General features: G+C 44.2%; 1 protein-coding gene and 1 long non-coding RNA gene across 6 annotated transcripts in view; one reads left to right on the top strand and one right to left on the bottom strand.

The window, feature by feature from the left end:
• Positions 1 to 321: 321 nt before the first annotated feature.
• LOC109322686 lies at positions 322 to 21,466 on the top strand. Its single transcript, XR_002104460.1, has 3 exons — positions 322 to 3,674; positions 15,881 to 15,884; positions 21,455 to 21,466. It is a non-coding gene; the product is annotated as an uncharacterized LOC109322686 (long non-coding RNA).
• The window catches only part of PARD3B (par-3 family cell polarity regulator beta), a 761,176-nt gene continuing 743,957 nt past the window's right edge, over positions 4,528 to 21,746 (bottom strand). For all 5 annotated transcript variants that reach the window (XM_019553770.1, XM_019553769.1, XM_019553768.1 and 2 more), the window contains one exon: positions 4,528 to 5,676. In XM_019553770.1, coding sequence (XP_019409315.1) covers positions 5,316 to 5,676 — 361 coding nt within the window. In that variant the 3' untranslated portion in view covers positions 4,528 to 5,315. The remainder of the gene's footprint in view (positions 5,677 to 21,746) is intronic.

Raw genomic sequence — 21,746 nt, 5'->3', positions numbered from 1 at the left:
CAGATCCTGGTGGTCACCCCCGATAAACTTATAGGTGGCCATCAGATCACCCCTGAGCCTATGCTTTTCCAAGCTAAAGAGTCCCACGGCTCTCAGCCTGTCGTTGTAAGATCTGTTTTCCTGACCTCTGATCATGCGCGTGGTTCTCCTCTGGACTCTCATGAGTCACTATCAACAGGCCCTACAGTTTGCTGGGTTTTCACTGAAGTTCTTCCACAAATTCTGAATGGGCACAACAATGATAATCTGACAAGATCACAACACAGAAATGATGAATTTGCAGATGAAAGCAGCTGAAAAAATCAACACGTGGGATTGCTTATAGTCGTAAAGCTTTTATTTTAATGCAAAATAAAACAGGTAAAATTTATATAGCCATATATAACAACAACAACAAAATTCAAAATCTTTATGTGGTACCAAAAAAAATCTCATTGTGTGTTGAATTTCTCCCCCAAGACAAACAAACATGATTTTGCAATTATTTTTATTATTCAATACACATGAGTATAGTCAGATATTATAAACTCCCCCCCTCCCCGCCATGATATAATAGAAAAGTGACTTACAAACAGACCATTCTGTTTTATCTGATGATAGTAAACTTACAGACCCTGCACATAAAGTCAGAATTTTCTTGCAAACATCTGCGATCACGGGTGCAAGCTGGGGGCCTTATCCTGGGAGGTAAATAAGCACCCTGAACTGCAGGGGAAGCCTCAAGATGAGGCCCAAGAATAATAATCAGCTGGAATTCCCTCCAAATGCTGACTCTGTGAAAAACCAAATCTTTGAAGAAGATGCAGAGGTAGCACTTTCACTCTATAGAAATTAGGCAGCATTGTGATGCTTGTTCTGGTTCAGGAAAGTAGAGTGAATTTGAGGTTAGGGCTGAAGAAGGGTGGTTTTTACTCTTAGTTCCTTCCCTTTTTCAGAAAGGCATCTTTGCAATGCCCATGGAGAACCCTCACAATAATACATCACAGTGGTAATATTTCCTTGCAGGCCAGTATCAGTGGATCACTAGTGCTCGGTCATTCAGAAAATCATCAGCTTCTATTTGTATCTCTAAATCTTTCAGCTACACAGTCCAGTTGCTCCTTCACCAGGAGCAGAAACCCAGACTGTCCTCTATCAGCAGAGTTGGGGAATCAAAGCATCCCACCTTGTATGTGAGTGGCTTTTTCCTGTTTACTTTTGAGTTACACTGTTGTGCAAATGTATTGCATTCTGTGCCTGCAGCAAACCCAAACTATCCCTGCAAGCCCAGCTCACGTCAGGAATTTTTTTTTTCTGGATTGGCACATTTCAGACAAAGGAGCGTGAGGCAATTACATGTCAAGAGCATTTCAGACTTGTAGTTTTTCCAAACATATGGACATATGGGGAAAAGAGCAACTTGTTACTTAACGGCTCTTTTGGATTTTGCAAGTGTATATTTTCAACCGTCAGTTGTAGCACCTTGTGAAATCTACACGGTACATATTTTTCCACAATATGGTGCTAAAATCATACATTTTACATTGCAGAGAAGCAGACTATATATGCTTTAGCTATACGCTATACTTCGGAGATATCGTACCTCTGCAAGATGTGAAACCAGTGCACTGCAGTTTCCCTCCTCCAGAACGATGGCACTGCAGATTAATGAGATGTGCTTTAATACCTTTTGCTCCTGTCCCCAGCCAGGTCAGAACGTTCTTCCCTCATCGCTCCCAGTGGCATGCAATGTGTCCATATATTACAGTCCTATCTCCTTTTCTTAGAAAAAGGAAGAAAGTCTCCATGAGGCAGAAGCATCATTTAATAGCCTTTTGGGTAAGATTAACTACTGGGAAGGTGTTCTGTTTGATCTGTCTGCTTTAACCAAGTGGTGCCATTGCAGTCAAGGGGAGCTGTTAGAAGGGTTTCAGGTTACACAGAGACAATTCAGCAAGCCCTTCAAAGGCCATAAATAACCCAGACGCTGTTTCCATCCAGATTTTATTTGGCCCTGGCTTCTGAAATACTGTAAATGAGGTCTATAAGCTGTGCTGCAGTGGTATTTGAAGAGTTAGTAGGTAGTGATTTATAAAGCAGTAGCTTATATTCAGAGCTGCTTTTAATTGTGGCCTGGCTTGATAAAGCCACTGTCACAAACATATTAGTTTCTTTACACCTGGATCAAATGCATCTGGGGTTATATTTCAAAAAAAGGGAAAGGAAAGCATTTAAATTTGTTTTTCCTTCACTTCAAGTGGTCCTTCATGCCACTAGTAGCCACCCTGTGGCTGCCAAATCTTTATTGATTGAGAATACCAGAGTTTATACAGCTCTTTTGGAGAAGAACAATGCTGTACACAGCATGTGCCCATGCACAACACAGCGTGTTTACTTGTGGACAGACCATGCCTCGTATTTGTGGATGGGCTACATCTCAACCTCCATGAGGTGTCCAGCCTGATATGCAAACCCATATTTCCTCCCAGTAGTTCTTCCCTCCCCTCTTACTGAAGAAGGACCCTTTCTAGGCATGCTGCTAAGACACAGGGCACAAGTAACAGGAAGAAAGGTAGGAATGGATCTTTTAACATATTTGCTTCATAATCAGTTGCATTTTCTCCCTTTTAGTTTCTCAAATCTGACAGGAAGCAGTACTGTCCCTCCATTCTTCCCCTATCCAAGAAAAAGAAAGAGGAATCCTACATTAGATGTGGGCTGTGTAATACTAGAGGCTGTCTCCCTTGTGCTGTCTCCCTACTCTGTCTGGCAGACAGAGATGTGTATGAACCAAAGCCCCAAGGCCTGACATCCCGATCAATAGGTAGTATGGCTCAGATCAAACACTGTTAAACAAACCCATCTCAGTTGGTTATTGGGATCCAGATGGAAACACTCCCAGACTTCTAGGGTGTTGTCAATCTCTCACCAGTCTGTAGTGAGGGACTAATACATTAGTTAGGATTAAACTCTGATCCCTTTTAGTGCTATTAGGCTATTCGCCATGCACTGGTCTCTGCAGATCTCCTCTAATGAAGCACTTTCCCAGGGATATCTACTAAAAAGGGCTCCCATCAGGAGGATGAAATTTTCATGTGCTATATAATTAGGAGGTGACCTGCGTGATACAGTTTGCAGCAGACCCGAGGGTGCCAAAAGGCAACAAAGAACTCTTGTAATTAAATCTCCGGCCAGGTCCAAGGTTTCTCCCTAAAAAAAAGAGGGGCCTTAACTACCTTACAATCCTTCTAAAGGCAGTTTAAGGTACTGAGGAGGCTCAGAGCTAATGCGGGACATGCTGCTAGGTTACTGGCGCCTATGGTTACCCAAGACGTTCTTGGCATGATAAATCATGGAGATCAGCTTCCAAATCTCTGAAGTACTTTTAGACAAGGTAGCAAATGACTATGAAGCAGAGCAGTCACCACCACCTCCTGGCCCTGCATGCTGCCAACCAGCACTGAGCCAACACTGGTGCCAAGATGATGGAAGGCCACAGGCTCTCTCTTGTACCCTTTCTCTGCTTGCACCCAGGGCACCTTCCCCTTGTCTTCCCTGCTTCCTCCCTCAGCTCTCCTCTTCTTGCCTTGCTGCCTTGAAACAATGTCATTGTTTAAAACAACTCTCCCTTTATTCTGCTTCTCTTGGCCACCACCTGTTTTTGAGCAAGCTCTGGTCTTCTCATTCTCTTCATCGTCACTTTAAAAGGAGGATCTTGATACCTAACTGCCAAACAGGAAGGCTAAAAGTACCTCCCGTTGCTCTGTAGATCCCTGTTGAGGGGAACTGTGTTGTTTGGCACTTAGCACTGAACAGGCACTGCTGGTTGCTGAGCTTCCTTTCAATGACAGACAGCGGGCCCTGCATTAACAGGTGACAGTTCACATGACAGAGGCTCTGCAAAACAACGGCAACAGACTAGAATATAGGCTTACACAGCAAGCGGGCTCACAGTACCTTAATTGATATTGCAGAAGTTACCTTGATACAAAGCTAGGCAGAGTAGGGCAAGAACCTGTCTCTGCCCACCCTCATCCATCAAAGAAACTGATGGAGTAGCAACTCACATCTGAATTCAGGTATGTTACGCTGAAGGCTAGATCTTCAGCAGGTGCAAATTGGTTTAGCTCCCAAGGAGTCAAGGAATTTCAGCTCATTGACAGCTGCTGAGAATCTGGCCCCCCAACTTTACACTTAAGAGCTATGCACTATGGGTGCTGACAGATGTGAATCCCCCCCAGACCCTCCCCCCAAAACCCAAAAAACTAAAAAACCACAGTGCTGTACCAGAAGAGGCATTGCATTAGTTCAACCTGGCTCCCCAGCATCTGTATAGATTTGGTACTTCAGTGGGGCTTTTTAGTGCTTTCATCTAAAACTGATTCAGTTATTCAGCTATGAGATGAAATCATCAAAAAGCCCTGCTGAAGCATGTACCGAGCTGAAAGTAAAGCACTATTTGTTTTCTCACATCTGTAAGCAGCCTGCGTGACTAACAAACACACATGCACACAGTCTCACTTAGTTCCCGAGTCCTTTATCATTGTCTTTTGGGATTTTTCTGTCCAAACCCTCTACAGTGTGCAAGTGAAGTTGATGAAGTTAGTTTTAGTCCAACTGTGCTGCTTGCAATAAGAGAAAAAGAGGATCTTGATATGTAACTGTCAAACAGGAAGGCTACAAGATGAATGCTTCAGCAAATGAGTAGAAAGACGAAGACAAAGGCAAGATTAAAAATCTGCATCTGTGGCATTCTCAAGATATAAAACCGCTGGTTTGAATGTCCCTGGAATGTGGCTCCTAACACGGTACAAGACATCTGTAAACTTAGTGATGCACACAGCATCAGACTACACAGGATTCCCAGCTCCAGAGAAGATCCTCTGAGGAAGGAAGCATTGTGCAGCATATATGTGTACTGTCACTAGAAGGCTACCGTAATATAATAGGCCTGTGGGGTCACTCCAGATTGGACTCTTGTGACACTACCAGTTTTATCCAGAGGGAATGCTGTGCGTGCATGTAACTGGATGTGGTAGAGCCCTGAGCTGTGCTAAATGGTACACTTAATTTTCAGCTGTCACTTTTTATTTTTAACTGGTATTGAACACATTTGAATGTCTGGTACTTCAGACTTAAAAGATGCAGTACCTCATGTTAGCGTTGACACAGTCATGTTTCCCCATTAAAAGAAAACTTTGAGCAGCTTGGCTCAGTAAGAATGACTCCAGGGAAGAGGTCACCTTACCAACAATTAAACTTGCTGTGATCAACTGTGGAAAAGGTGATGTCAGGCACCCTCCTTCCCAGCCCCACTGATGAAGTCCAGCTCGAGGCTATACAGCTGCAGTCATGGGATTCTTCTGCCTGGGGTCTTGAGGTCTGTATTGGTATTGATCTGGGCTGGTCCCACGGTGTCTCGCTCTGCCCATTTCATTATATGCTGGTGCTCGGTGCGACTGAGGAGGTGAAGGTGGGACATCTTGGCGGAGGGGTCCTTTGTGTTGGGTGGTTATTGGTTGGGGTTGGTAGTACTGGGGGTACCGCAATTCTGCTACCCTCATGTCTTGTGCACGAGAGTAGCTGCCTTTAGAGAGGAGCACAGTGGGCTGCCCTCCTTGGTAGTAAGGAAGATCTCGCTCTTTGTATATCACTCGTGGCCCTGCTAAATACTCCATTGATTCTGCGGGTCCACGCCTGGAGGGGAAGAAAATGCATCTATCAACAAACAGCATTCCAAGCCAACAATACGCCACTGTAGTTTGCTTGGGAAAAGAACTGCCATGCCAGAAGTGACAGTCCCACCTGTGTCAAAACATAACCGCCAGAGAATAGCAACCTCTCACCTGCATGCTGCAAAATCTTTAGCACACCAGAACCCCCTACAGACCTTTTCCAAATGGAGAGCCCTGGCGCTCTTCAGCTCCCTAAACTATGATGTTTGCCATAAAAGAATCAAAGATCCTTTAAACAACGTATTTTTGACTCCATCTTATCTGAGCCTGAGGATAAACAGATAAGGTTGGTCCACAGCTGTGCAAATCCCAGAAGTCTAACGCACAACGAAATTCACACCTCCCAGCCCTGCCCCATTTTCTTCCAGCATGTCAGACTATAAAGCTCTCAGAACACAATAGTTGGAAACCCTGGAACTCCTGGAAGTAACAACAGGGATGTCAGGATGCAGTACCTGTGTTTAATGGGCTAGCTGCCAGTGAGGTTTCAAAACCCCTCCTATGATCTGCAGAGCCTGATGTTAAGACAGCTCTGTAACTTGTCTGCATCAATAAGGATTTGACAAGCGCTGGGACATGTGAAAAAAACAACATGTGAACATGTAATCCCTGAGGATGTGCTATAGAGTCATCTCTGTACCTTTCTGTGTCTTAGTTCCAGGATTTACACTAATGGGGGATTGATATTTCTCCCTCGTGCAGTTTAACTTGTGATACTTTTAAATGGCAAAAATAATTGTTCTGCGTAGATAAGTCACTGGAGCTTCCCCTAAAGTTCAGCAGAGTTAGGAGTTGTTTTTTTTTTTTTTACCACTCACAAATGTTCTTACACTTCTCTCAGGCAAAGCCTCCCATTGATGTTGGTGGGAGTTTTTCCTTGAGAACAAGCTAGAGCAGTGCAGGCTTTCGACCCAAAAGAAAGTCTGAAAGTGTAAATCAATTCCACCTGCTCTATGTGCACAAGACCAATCTTGTCAGCTGGTTAAATACATTTTTGTGAACTATCCATTTGAAAATCCCATCCTTACTGTTAAACAGCAGTTATCTAATTGGTCAATGACTTTCCCTTTGTCCAGCACACCTCCTCTGTTTTGCTCACACAGCAATTTGCTCAGGGTGCTCCTAGCATCTTGATCTGTGCTCTCCTTCCAGACCCCACTGACAAGTGTTTTGCATGAAGTTAAACACATGTGGCTTTCTTGTTTAAGCCCATGGGGGAAATCACAGACATAGGCAATGAACAAACATTATCTGCCTTGAAATGAACCTATAACTCTCCCCTGGAATATCTTAGTGCAAATGTTTCCTGTTTAAAATGGAATGAGAGAAGGGAGGAATTCCAGGCCTTGGACTTTTAGGACCCTCTTTCCCCCAGAGACTTTTTACTTTAAAAACAGAACATTATAAAAGACAGGCACTCCTGGTTTTTCATGAGACAGTCCAGACAAAGTGCTGAAGAGGTTGAAGCCACCCTCTGTGATACTAAAAGGACTCTTAACTCACGTGTGTTGAGACAATTGGTATCTCTACTCATATACTTAGACCCTGCATGAAATCTAATGTACACAGCAGGCCAAAGAGTTGCTCCATATAGTTCTCTTAGAGGTGGTAAGAACGAAGACAAAACCAGTATGCTAGTCACCCCCACTGTGTTTTGCAAGGTAGGACCTTTTTATGGTTGGACACCTGTGTTTCTGTGCATGAGAAATTATACATTCAGAGCTGTTCTGTGTCAAGGGATAAAATAAGGGGAACAAATGTTAGTGTCAGACTTGCATTAGTTACTTTTTTCCAAGAATAAACAGTCAGGTGACAGCAATGCTTAAAAAGATACTTGTCAAGATAATGCTTGTGTGGTTTAAAGAATATTTCCTGGCTGTTAAATTTCACCAGAATTTGTGTTAATCATATTAAAAAAAAAAAATCACAGCAATGTAAAAGTGCTTGGGACCTGACCCAAAGCAGGCTGAGGTCAGCAGGAGTCTGGGTAGTTTAGGAGTAAGCTCTCAGTGCAAAGTCAAATATATGGTGTTCAAATGTTTCAAGTTTAAATGGTGACAAAAAAGATTCTGTAGACTTTGCAATTAGAACAGCTGCTAGACTGAGCTGCCAGTATCATAAGTTGCACCTTCAACACATGTTCCTTGTGCTGAAGGGTCTGGATGTGGCAGGAAGGAGTGTTACACATTTATACAGCTTGAAGAAGCAGGAGGAGGCTGCAAAGCTTCTTAAACGGAGTGCGGGGAAAGGCTTATTTTTAGGATAGTAGAGTGTCTTTGGGGATGCTGGGATGTGCTTACCAGGAGAATGAAGGTACGGTAGTGTAAGCAGGTAGACCCAACCGTACCTTTAACCCAGCTAGCACCAGTGACTATAGTAGTGAAGATGTGATACAGTAGTCTGCATACAAGTCCACTGAGGACCCCGGACACATTTTCTGAGTGCTGGCACAAACAGAAGTCTGGCCTACTACATTGTCACTGTGCTAGCTAATGTGTGAATACCTGCCAATGTTACAATAAGGACTTCCATTTCCTAAGGAGACACAGAGGACCATTAGGGCAGGCTGAAATCCGGTTCAGCCATAAAATGGCCCAGGGGTGACTGGTGCCTCCTAAGTGTGGGGAGGCACAATTTGTGGGCAGGCCTGGGGGTGGGCCAAAAGCCCCATATCCACTCCTATACTTCTGTGCTGTGGCTTAAGTGCTTTCTCCCCCCTCAACACACTGCTGGCCTGTGTAGCCAAAATACTGCTCTGTCCTGAATGGTGCTGATCCAGGTGCCAATCTCGGGGGGGGCATGTGGCCTCCCCCATGCCTCCCCTACCAGTTGCCTGTGAAATGGCCCCTACACAGGGTGCTCCCTTTCTGGATCCATCTTTTCCTGTTCTGTAACACATGACCATGAACATAATGTGCCCCTGGTGGCTGAAGGGGCACGGGAAGCTCCTGCAGGTGGCGGTGGCACTGTTGGTGGTGGAAGCATGGTGGCATCAAGCCGTGAGCTCCCACAGGCAGCCACGTCACTGTCGGCAGTGCGGGGTGTGTGGCAAGTGCTGACCAGTGGTCGGCGACCACCCACAGACGCTGCTGGCAGCATTGGCAGCGGCCAGCAGCAATCGTGGACCACCCACAGATGCCATTGGTGGTGTCAGTGGTAGGGCATGGGGGCGAGTGGTGACTGCCCGCAGGCACTGCCTGAAGTATTGGTGGCGCCTTTCTGCAGGGGGTGCACCGCCAATCTCAGGGGGGTGCATGTGCACCTGCATGCACCCCCTACGCATCGCCAATGCACGTGACATGTCAGCCATGACACTAGACCCTTTGAAGAGTCTTCCATGGAGTGAGGAACTGGCAGCTGGAGAAGGAGGGGCTTGGCACAGCTCCACTACATGCAAGCCCTTCAGAAAATCTATGGGGTGTATTATTTTTTCTGCCCTAAGGATGAAAAAAAAAGCAAAAAAAAAGCTAAGGCACACTCCAAAGAAGTCTCTTTTGGGCAGCAAAGGCTGTGAAAACCCAGTGGTTCTGCTCTCCTGGCAATGCTGAAGCAGAATGATTGGAGGGGAATGTCGTGAAGGAATCCTCATGGCTTATTCAAGTCTACGGTCCCTAGATCATTTCCCCTGGGTAATCCCACAAGGTGAGGTGAGGTGAGGTGGGAGGTAAGAGAGTCAGCCAGGACATCGTTCACTTCCAGGCCTGGATTCATAGATTGTAAGGGGCTGGGAGGGACCTCACAAGATCATCGGGTCCAGCCCCCCTGCACTAGGCAGGATGTTAAAACTGAACTATTTCCTGAGCATTTGTTCTTCCCCACCCATTATAGATGCGACTCTGTTACAAGTGAGCTACTCATAAATCCAAGTCTGTTTCTGTTCCTGAGTTTACCAAGAAGTCAAGAGCACAGAAGCAATTTTAAGTCCCCCATACTCAGCTTTATGGTGACCACCATTAAGAATTCTTCAAATAGAAAAACAAGAGACTGGACCAAGCCTGAATGCACCGTTTATTATTTCTGTAAGTGACAAAACCAACAAACAAGGCAAACCATCCGGAGACAGCAACCAGCACTGAAATGCTGTCACCATGAAAAGCTGCACACATAGGAGTAAATGCTGGAAGCTCCAAAAACAACTCTTCCAGAAAAACAATGCAGGTGCTACACGGAAGCCTCTCAATTGTTATCTGACCTTCTCCTATCTGGGTAATTACTGGTTTAAATAAATGAAGCACCCCCAAAACAGCAAGCCGACCTCAGCACCTTACCAATCATCAGTAGCTCTTTCTGGGCACTGGGCTCTTTTATGAACAGAAGCAAAATAACTCAGCATTTGGTCTCTTTAGAAACTGCCTCCTCTGTGAAGGCCCTAATGAAATTCTTCTCTCCTCCCTTTCTGTTTTTGTTGGCTCCTGGTGGGTTCAGAGTTCAGAAGGTTGGCTCACACCTCCCCAGTGACCTGCAGTTTGTGGGTCAGACCAACAAACTGAAGTGGAAAATCAGTGACCCAAGGGACCTATCCAAAACCTACAAATTGGGGCAAGCACTCAAAAGGGCCTGACTTAGAAGTGTGCCCTCTAAGAGAACATGCTGTGTAGGAGCTGCTCTGACTGTCAGCTGTTTGCCAGATTTTTGGCCAGTTGTTTGACCTGTGGGGCCAAAGTACCTAGCGGCTGCATGCAGGAGGTATAAAAAGCTTACACAATGGCATGGGAAGGAACTGATCTCACACCTCCAAAAACCTTTTGCTGACTGGCTCAGTTCTACCTTTTCCCAGTGGAAAAACAGCAGATGATGTGGGTCCAGTTTAGTTTGTGCACCGTTTATAAAGGATTGCGTGGAAAGTGGGGAAGTAGGGGCACCATTTCAAAGAAAAAACTGACCCTAGTGGAACAGCATGAACACTCACTCCCACAAAATGGCTGCATGATGTGTGTAAGGTGCTTTAAAAAAAAAAGTGTTTATTTTATTGTGATGATAGAAAAACCTATTAGTTTTCCTGCAAGGAAAGCATAGCACATCATAGATAGGAGCAATGTAAGCATTTTTCCACACTTCTTGCCAAGTAATTGCAACCTTGATTTACTGGTGAGCAGTTATACTTGTTGATCTTCAAAATACTGATCAGTTGATAACTGATCCATTTCTGTAACTAGAACCACAACCAAATTGATGCTTGAACACTGTATATGCACATTCATAGTGATCAGATGATTAAAAATAATACCTGTGCCATTTTTTGGTTTTGTCCGACAAATACCAATAATACCTGAATGCATTTTTTTCCTGCTTGCTTTTACTTAAAAAAATATTAGGATTGTCAAGTATACTCTTTTCTGGCCTAGCTGCAAGAATTTTGTGAGGTTTCAGGACTGTTTTCAACTGAGTGGGAAGGTGCAAAATTTTTAACAAAGTCCTCCTTTACCCACAATGTTATTTAGCCACTGAAGTTACATAGGCATTCATCATCATCATCATAATAGTAGTAATAACAATAATAACAATGTTTCACACAGTTTGATTAAAAATCCCTTGAAATCCCTTGCTTGCATTTTCCACTGTCTTAGTTTAATTCTTCAGTTATCAGAGTGCTTTATAGTCTAGACTGGGCCTGAATATCTAATGTAAAGTACCCAGCAGAAAAAATAATAATTTCAGGTTTTCTTTATTCATCATTAACTCCCATCTGCAGTGACCTTTATCACCGGTCACAAAAGCTTACCCAGGGGTTAATGACAAGCAAAGGGAAGCAAACTGATGTATTGGCTGTTTGTGCGATGTCATATCATGTTGGGTGCTTGGATTTAACTGTGACAAATAGTTTCTTTTGCTTCTGTTTGGTTGGGAGCATTACAGAGGTCAGTCTGCACCAGAGGGAGGACAATGCTCTCCTACAGTCTACGTGCAGCAGGAGTGTACTGCAAGGAATGTTACCTCAAGGAAAATTCCCTGCTTTACTTCTTGAAACTCACCTCAAAAAGAGTTACACACTAAGGCTAGTTAGAGACATTAAAAAAGCCCAGGGCAGAATTGATCAAACCGTTGCAGGTTTCTCGAAGCTGTAGACTGGATCAGGAGCAAACAGAACATGTTAGCCGTTTTGCAGTGGGGCATCTAGATGCCTGCACTGGCCAGAAGGCAGGAGGCACTCCTGTACATCTCCCAGCATGCAAGTGGAGTGGGGGCCACCCGATTGGTTGTTAGGCATATGCCCCTAACCCCCTGCTAGCACTGTGGACCCTCCCCTGTCCCCAGCCCTAGGCTTCCAGGAGAGTCCCAGAGCAGGTCACTAGAGCATGCACCACCTGCCACTGCTGGCCAGTAGGCCTGTGCGAAGCTTCGGTCCCTGATTTGATTCGGCAGAGATTCAGCCCAATTTGATGGCTGAATCTCTGAATCCAAATTGAATCAGAGGACTCTTTAATCTCTCTGAATCGATTCAGAGAGATTTGGAAAGATTGGGCGATTCGGACATAGACAGAGCTTTTTCTACATACCTCTAGGTAGCAGGTGGCTCGTGAATGCTGCGATGCTGAGGTGCACAGAGCGGCTCCCCACCCCACTTGGCAGCAGACCCGGAAGTGAACTAGAAGCTTGTGGCTCCCCCCTCTCCCCCCACGCTCCTATGGGACACTTCATCTGCTCCAGCATAGCATTGCAGCATTCATGATCTGCACCTGGTACCTCAAGGTATGTAGAAAAAACATTGAAAGCTGTGTCTATGTCCGAATCACTGATTCTCTGAATAAGCATCAAATCTTCAGATTCGAAATTCGGATTCAACTGAATCAAGCTGGGGACAGTGATCTGAATCAATGAACTGAATCACAACCCCCAACTTGGTCCAAATCCGAATTGAATAGGGCCCATTTTGCACAGCCTCACTGGCCAGGCTGCCAGGCATGCCATGGTGACCTCTCTGGGGCTCTCCTGAAAGCCTAGGGCTAGGTATGGGGGAGGCTCTGTGGTGACAGCAGGGGGCTGGGGGTGTCTGCCGGTAGCCAATGAGGGGTGGACCCAGGTGGTTCACAGAAGCAAATTTTGGGCTCCTAAGAGTTCAGAACCAGCGGCACCTGAGGGGCCTGATCCTTCCTTCTACAGAGTGCCCTCATCCCTGCCACCTGGTACAAGCCTCCTGTGTTGCACCGGCACTTCCAACTGGCTTCTGCTGGTGCCAGGCTCTGGCAGGATGCTCCCAGTGCAGCCCAGGAGGGCAGCAAGGACAAGACGCTCTGTAGAAGAAAGGTTTGGTCTTCTTGGAGCTCAGCACCAGTAGCAACTGGAGGATGTGCCAGCACAGCCTAGGAGGCTTGCACTGGGCAGCAGGAACAGGGGCACTCCATAGAAAGAAGAATCAGGTCCCTCGGCTGCTGCTGGTGCTGAGCTCTTAAGGTCCTGATTCCTCTTCCTGTGGAGTGCCTGGGCCATCTGGCACATGCCTCCAACCCCCAACTTTCCTTCCATGGAGACCCTCTGTCCCTGCTGCCCAACTTGAGTCTCCCTTCCTGCCTCTCTCCACGCGGCCTGCCTGCGACTGTGATGGCTTGTGTCTGTGATAGCCCAGAGTAGCTGAGCACCCAATGAGTGCTAACACATTTCCCTGCAAGAGGAGGCTAGTGGGCAGAGCCTCAAACGTGCCTGGGATGCTGGGTGGCAGTGACCTAACATGAATCTGGTACAGACATTTGATAGACCAGTCTAACCTAAAACAATTAAGTCTAATACCTCATTGATCAAGATCTACCTTAGACCAGGATCTGCCATTTTTAAACCAGTCTATGTGCCCCGAGCTTCTGTTCGGTTATGGGTGTAGACCAGTTTTTGGTCACTTATACTGGTTTATGTGTAATGTCTGTACCTGACCTCGGTGGCTAATAGAAAAGCTACACCTTTGCAGCCTTTCCCCTGACTGCTTAATCTGGGTGAGATTTAAAGGGACCCTGGGTGGTGGTATTAGGTAGCACAGCCTGTGATTAGAATGCCAGAGAAAACTACAGGTTTCTCTCTGTGCCTACAGCTCCCAATAAAGACACCTACTGTATGCGCTGCAATGGACTGCTGCCTGTTCTTTACCAGGAGGACCCTAACTCTACAGGAAGACCCTATAAAGAATATAGAGAAGAAGGAAAAATAGAAAACTCAATGTAAGAAGTACCTGGGTTACACAATACATCTTATCGTGTCAAATCTATGATGTAGCTTTTTGAGTTGATCTTATAAAGGTACTTCCAATATACATTAAAAAAAATTCTGGCTCTAGAAGGCTATATAGTCTGTATCCCTCAATACATAATATTTAAAGACACTGCAGTGCTGTTTTTATATAGTGGCACTGAGAATTTTAGTAGCTTAATATTCAGTGCACATATACCTAAGATATCATTGCAGGTTTAAAAAATCTTCACTGCACAGTGCTGTGCTTCATTAAAGTCTATCTTACATGTATGTATATATACATTAACAGTCTGGTTACTCTTAAAATATGTTTTCTTTGCAATTTCAGGCCAATAATTTACCACATAAGAGGGAGAGGGTTTTGCATTTAAAAAGTCACAGGAAATCAAATTTTGTATCCTAGTCTTAGGAATACACAACAGAACTTTGCTTAGTGGCTGCTGTCTGTGAGAGATGCTTGTACCTCTCAGCAGAAGGCATATGTCTAGCAATGTCATACTAACCTCAAACACACCACACACAGATTATTTATGGGCAGAGCTGGTGGAGGTGCTTTCTTCTCCCGTTCTTTTATCAACACTGCATGGCTAAAAAATCAGATAACGTAAACTAATACAATCCCAGGCTCTCATGTAGCACATGCCATGCAGAGAGAGCTGTTTTTAGTTTCAAGACTGTGTTTAGAATTCCTTCAGTGTCAGGTTTCCAGTTACCAGCCCCTCATCCCTGGTCCAGGCACGACTGCGGTTGGACAGGATTAACAGAACACTCTGCAATGCGTATTACATAGCTTTAACTTCTATAGGCTTTACAAGCTCATAAAAATAATGATATTTCATGACTGATGTTGCTGAAAAAAGTGGGAAGAGATCTCACTTTTTACTCATATTTGATTTGGATTTTAAGGAGAGGCGATCCGGTGTAGTGAGTTAAGAACTCAAGCAGGGGTAAGTTTTAGACACAAAGCAGATACCTATGGTCTGACTCCCTTCTCACTTATGGTTTTACACCAGTTGGTGCGACTCCTCAAGCTTCAGCAGTCACTCTTGATTGATCCAAGTGTAAAGAGCTTGTCTACACAATTGTTGTAGTGCTATAATGATATACAGTTTAGAAACAGATGTCAGTGAAGTGCTACAATCCCCTACTGTGAAGCAGTTATAACAATATAAAGGTGCTTATCCTCATGTAGTTATAGCAGTATACAAACTATAGATAAACTATAAAAACTATAAATACAGAGCCAAATTCAGAGAGTTGCTGGGCAACACTAGCACCTGCTAAATTGGTTAGAAGTTGAAGTTCAGGCAGTTGGTCCCAAATTTGGGACCAAAAGAGAATGTGTAGCTACTGATAACTCTATACGCACTAGAAACGGCACAGAAATAACAGTAAATACTGGAAGGCAATAATTTGAATGGGAAGTTTTAAACTCTGCCCTGAGACTGCAACAAACATGTTGTGAGGTTTCCATGATACCTTTAATTCATCCTTTTGTACAGAACAGCACTATTGTAACTGAAATCTTCTGAGAATCTCAAAGAGGTTGTAGTCTTCCACCATAAGAAGTTAGGGTGGAATTAAAAAAAAAAAAAAATTCCATGTTGGCTAAACTTTGCCCCTAATTAAGTTAATTATTATTTTTTGTTAATAATAAAATGTTAATTTCAGGGACTTCTGAAAATCCCACTCTTCGCAAAAACTTTCTCTCTTTTCTTCTCAAGCCCCTACTCAAAAAGATCAGGAACATTGATAATTAGGGTCAAAACAAAACAAAACAAACAGCCTGTGGTCAGTGTCCCAGGACTATCCAAAATACATGCAAAACAACTATTTTAAATAATCTTCCCTTGTCATTTCCCTCTGGTTTTGTTCGTACGCCCTGAGGCGTGGTGTATCTCCACTAGTGGGATGTGCAGAACAGAGAAACCTCTTTTGAACAAGACGTTGCTACTCTGTGATCTTTTCAAGCTTAAAGGGGTCTTACATAGATTGGTACTTTAAGCTGCGAGTCATTACAACATGTCATTTTGTATGTTACTCATTATTCGACATAGCATAATACCCTGTGAGTCATTAACCTCTTGGCATCGGTAACCCAGCCTCAATACTAAGCAATCACGCGTGCCTCTTGCACAGGAACCTTCATGTGCTACCATGTGTGAGAGGCCTGTATTAGATTTTCACGCCCCTTGTCCTTTTGTTTTCAAGATCAGCAGGAGTTGGGAGCTGTCTCTATTGACAAAAGTTCTCAGCCTGGAAGAGGGTTTTGCAACAGCACTGCAATCTTGTGGCCTCAGTTTAGGATTTTGAGGGTAGAAGAACATCCATTTTATATGAAGAACCCTGTCTTTTCAACTCTTTAACATATGAAGCTTATATAAGGGGACTGTTAGCCATGCGCACGGCAACTCATTTAACCATTTAAAAAAAAAAAACCAACTGTCTCAAGCCAGCAAAAGAATGAATGTTCAGAACCCAGTCAAATACAACCTTTGGAAGACTCATCTGCAAGAGCAGCAAGCATTGAACAGGTGCACCACTGCCCTTCGGTGAGCAAGATGTTAAATCAAAGGCCCTTTGGGTGGCATTACTTGGATTAAACTAGCTCCTACAGACTTTTACTGACCTTGGGATCCTATTGTGTTAGGCACTATAAGAGACAGTTCCTGCCCCAAAGGACCTATAATCCAAGCAGATAAATCAGACAAAAGGTAAAAGGGGACAGAGAGGAATGCAGACGGGAGGAGACTCTCCCAAGCACATGTAGCAGGGGCAGAAGAAGAGCTCGGACCAGAACCCAGGTCTCTGAAGTCTAGTTCAGGGTTTTAGCCACTAAAGTAGTTCCACTTTTCTGGTGGCTGCCAAGGTGGGATTTAAAGATCCTAATAATGGCAATTATGTTGCCTGAAACAAAATTCCTTCTCCCAGAAACACTCAAAGCATGCCACATGGGTGTAATGTCCAGGGCATCAACAGCACTGTTGCTGAGCATATAACAAACAGTTCCCTCCATTTGCCTATGCATTCACTTCACTACACCATCCATCTTCTTTTGTAAAGTACTCCAAAAGACACATAAAACCAAAGTCTAGTCTTTTTTCATTCTTCACATGAAATGAATTGGAAGCACAACAATTATTCAGCTGTGCTGTTAAAATGATTTCCACAAATAACAGACGTCATTAAAAGAATCTTCCTAAGTAATAACAACCTGGGCTGAGGTCTTTCCTATTCAGCTGTTGGGATCTTAACATGCTATCTGATCTTTAGTGGGCTAGTAAAAACCTGTATGAACTGGTTATTACTGTTATTACCCAGCTTTTCATTTTCTTTCTTGTTTTAATCATCTTTCTTTTAAATTAAAGCATTCCTTGCAGTTTTTTCCCCATTGCCTTGATGAAGCATGGCTGTCAGCTATGCCTCCCATGGTACAAACTGGTAGTAAAATCATGCTTCAATAAATAAAGGAGATTATAGTTGGAACTGATTATAGCTGGCTATTTTTCCCTCCATTTCTTTTTGTTTCTGGATACTGTAATTCAGTTAAATTCACTGAGATGTGCCACTTCATTTTTTTCTTCCCTGCAATAAAAACACAGCTCCATATTCAAAGGAAGTTGACAGTTGTTTTAAAAAACAACAAGAAAAATAGGAAACTTTTTTGTTTCTGGCTTCTTCACATGTTATTTCAACCCACACTGTTCCTCAAGCCTCTGATATATTGATTTGTTCCTAAACAACTAAAAAATCTGTAAATTCATCCTTCCCCCTGCCACCCGCTGCCCCCTGCCCCCCTGACTCACTTCCCACCATTTGTATTTGTTTTGTTCTAGCCATTGATTTCTACGGGTATATGTAAAGGTGCTTAGACTACAGATTTCTGTGTGCTGCAGGCCATTAACACTTCTGCAAGTACCCTCTTTCTGCCAGTCATTAAACACCAGCTCCAGTCATTTAAATCTAAAGGTTTAGATGATAATAATAGAACATTAATTTTACAGCTACCTCTGTTGAGGTATATTGTAAAGTGTTACAACACTTGGTTAATTATACTTGCATTAGCTACTTAATTTGCACCCAAAATAGGGTCACAAACACTGTGGGTGCAATAATAAAGGTTATCCTGAAGTGAGCCTTAAATAACAAAAACCAAATCCCGAAATCCTGAGAGCTGAGAGAGAAGAAATCTCCATCTATTGTGTAGAGTAGCAGTAGCACTGCCTAGAGACTGCTACAACAGTCTTAAGGCTGCAATAGCCCTTACAGCTGGTGCACTTTCCAGCTGTGTTTATACTGCTGTCTTTTTTTCTTTCTTCCTTAAAGGCTCCCATTATTACACTGGCAGCAGCGCAACTGTATCAGGGGGAGCAAATGGAGAGTGGACACTGTATCTTAAGTTGGATTTTGCAGCCCCTTTCCACAGTATATGATTGATTTTCTTGTTAAATTGATCAGTAACATTAGCAGAGTGCCTCATGGACTTCACAGAGTCTCTAGCTCTTCCTTTTTGGGGTCAAAACTCCATTTGGTTTAGGGTCTGGGTCCTCCCACCCTTGTTTTTACTACAGTTTTGCCTTATCCCACTCAGACCACATCTAGTCCCTGTTTTACACTAGTGCTTCCACTTCTAGAACTGCTTTAGGCTAAGTACAGACAATTAAAAGCCTGAGGCTGAATCAATTCAATCTTCACAGGTAAGTCTAAATTGCATAGATTGAACCAATAAACAAAGGAACAGACATTCATTTTTGATTCCTGAAATGCAGGCCAGAAGCTGAAGGGCGCTAGGGCATGCCTCCCTGCTTGGCTGGAGCAGACAGCTTGGACCAAGGCTAGCCTGCCCACCTTGTGAGAAGGAGTTTGTGAGGAAGGTGCAAAGCATCCTGGGGGACTGTGAGTTAACTTGAATCTGGAGGGGATCTGGGACAGAAGTTCAATAAACTGATTTAACCTAAATCAATTAAGTCTGACACTACATCCATCCAGGTTTATCTTGAACTGGTTTCAGCCATTTTGAAAGCAGTTTAAGAGCACTAAACTTCTATTGTGTTACAAATTTGAACCAATTTCTGATCACTTTAGGATTACCATATTTCTAGAATCAAAAAAGAGGACCTGGGGTGGGAGGGAGGGTGTGAAGAGCTGGTGGGGAAGAACCGGAAGGACGGAGAGGTATATGATTGTGGTAGGGGGGCAGTGATATGCCTGTGCCCTGCCTCTGCCCCTCACTCCTAAGCTCCTGCCCCCTAGCCCTGCTGGTGCCTCTCACTCTCAACCTGCAGCCCTCTTCCCTCCAGCACTGCCGGTGCCCCTCATTCCCAACCCCCCAGCCGCCTGCTCCCCAGCCCTGCTGCCCATGCAGCTCCTCCGTACATGCACGCGTGCGCGCGCGGACACACACACACACACACACACACACACACACACTTACAGATCATGTGACCCCCAACAGCCAGTCGCCTTGCCCACTGTGCCAAATCCCAAGTATCCAAGCTGCTCATGACCAGGAAAAGCAGAGGCAAAGCAAAAACCCAGACATTTGCTCGCATTTAAAAAACCCGCCCAGACATGAGGATAGGGGGCCAAAGAAGAGGACACATCTGGGAAAAACCAGACATATGGTAACCCTATGTACCGGTTTATGTGTAACTTCTGTCCCTAGCCTTAGAGAGCATACAACAGTAGGAGATCAGGGAAAAAAGCCCAATACGAGCAACAGCGGGCATCAGGTGACTTTGCAAAAGTGGCTTCTCTTCGGTGGCTGCAAGAACTCGACTGTGCAAAGCCCATCGGCGCTGAGGCAGCAGCAAGCTCCAGGGCTTCAAAATCACCCAGTGCCACTGTGTGTCCGAGGATCCACCCCACCCACCTGGGATGGCAGCATGAGCTGTGCAGGGAGCGGAGCTGCGGGTAGAAGCCATGGGTGAGGGGACAACATGCGTGGGAATAAGGCAGGCTTCCTCATCAAGGGCTCACAGGTCTCACTGCAGCTGAGGAAAAGCTAACACAAGGGCCCCAAGACATGATAAGAAATTAAGTGTTTAAGGCTGACAAAATCTGGAACAAAAAGGGTGTCATAATGATAGGGCTATTAAGAGGTTAATCCATAGTTCCGTTTGTGCCCCACCTTTGCCTGAATTATCTCTTTGCTCCTGCATTTTATAAATATGGTATGTAATTAACTGTTATCAGGTTAAGCAGTGTGATGAAGTGTGAACTTCTCATTCAACCATTTCCCTTATTTACAAAGTCCTTGCCAGTCTCTAAAATGGCAGCATGGGATGGTCTGCTTTAGATTAATTAGATTAAGAAGGTTTAGTGAACCAAATTCTGTTAGCAGAGAGCATACTCTAGTGAAAAGTGAGAAGCAGCTGTGAATCTATTTAATTCCTCAAATGCCACCTCAACGCATACAATGCAGGAACTGCCTGTAAACAATAGGCACACATCTATGAAAACCCCCCAAACTACAACAAAGCGATGTTAATTTGAGACAACCTGAACAGAATTTAGAAACTTCAAGATGTGGTTCCCACAGCCACTATAACTCAGCCCCTTGTGCATAAGTGGTATTTTTATTCCTGTATGTAGTGTTAACTTTAATGCATTTAGATATATATGAGCAATGTGGCCTATTCACAGATGTGGAAATCGTAACTGCTGACTTTTATATGCTTAACATTGTGGAAGCACTTTTTACTTTTACTGCACTTGGGTTCCATGTTTAAAAAGACCCAGTGCACCGATTGTGCTGGGTATTTTCATGGGGGCCTGTGGGGAGGGATCTTCCTTTATCAGCGGCCACAACTTCTTCTGCGCTTCCCTGTGCCCTCACTCCACAAGGGTGGTCAGTGAATATGTATGTGTAAGAGCTAATACACTGGCTTCCTCTGGTCCTCCAGTACATGCCCAAATTGTATGGCTTCACAGGCCCAGGTTCTACCTATGAACCTCCAATACATATGTGAATCGCCACTCCAAAGAAGGGCAGGGTTCACCTGAAAACAAGGGCAAAAGAAACAGCCGTGCTTTGTTATTTGAACCTGTTAAACATCCAGGTGGTATTTCCAAGTGGCTTAAAGGAGAAGTCTTTCAATTGGATCAACTGATTACAACCTAGTCAGAGGGGACCAGCAGGCACTGGGGGAGTCCCTGTTCCCCCGAGCGCTACCAGGAGTGACCAGGAATAACGGTCACAAGCTGGCAGAAGGTAGATTCAGGCTAGACATCAGGAGGTGCTACTTCACGGTCAGGGCAGCTAGGACCTGAAACCAACTTCCAAGCGAAATGCTGCTGGCTCCTACCCTGGGGGTCTTTAAAAGGAGGCTGGATGAACGCCTTGCCGGGGTCATTTGACCCCAGTACTCTTTCCTGCCCATGGCAGGGGGTCAGACTTCATGATCTGCTCAGGTCCCTTCCAACCCTACAAACTATGAAACTATGATATACAAGAAACAACAAATTCTAACAAATCTTTTACATACTGAATCAATCAATCAACTTTGCTCTAGCATATTTACATCAAGGAAATAATCACCAACAATAAAGACCTATTTAACTAGCTTGTTTAAAAGTTATTGCTTTTAAAAGCTACTTGCTGCTGATTCATTAATGAACAATACACTAAAGAGAATGATTCAGCTCCTGCAGTGCATGGTCTAAATTAAGGCTTTATATAGGCAAATTAATTTTAAAACAATGCATTAATGCAGGTAGTTAAGGTACAAAATCAAAAGCCTTAATAAGGTCCAGCTCCACAGTACTAGATTTAGATTGCTGAAATGACCCATTCCACATTGAAAAGTTTTGTTATAATCCTTTCTTCTCTGGGTCCAGAGAAAAGGAGTGAGACTC

This window comes from Crocodylus porosus, unplaced genomic scaffold (assembly GCF_001723895.1).
Source record: "Crocodylus porosus isolate Cpor-Errol unplaced genomic scaffold, CroPor_comp1, whole genome shotgun sequence".
Lineage (NCBI taxonomy): Eukaryota > Metazoa > Chordata > Crocodylia > Crocodylidae > Crocodylus > Crocodylus porosus.
Note: the sequence above shows the minus strand (reverse complement) of the source record. Positions and strands in the feature narration are given on the sequence as shown.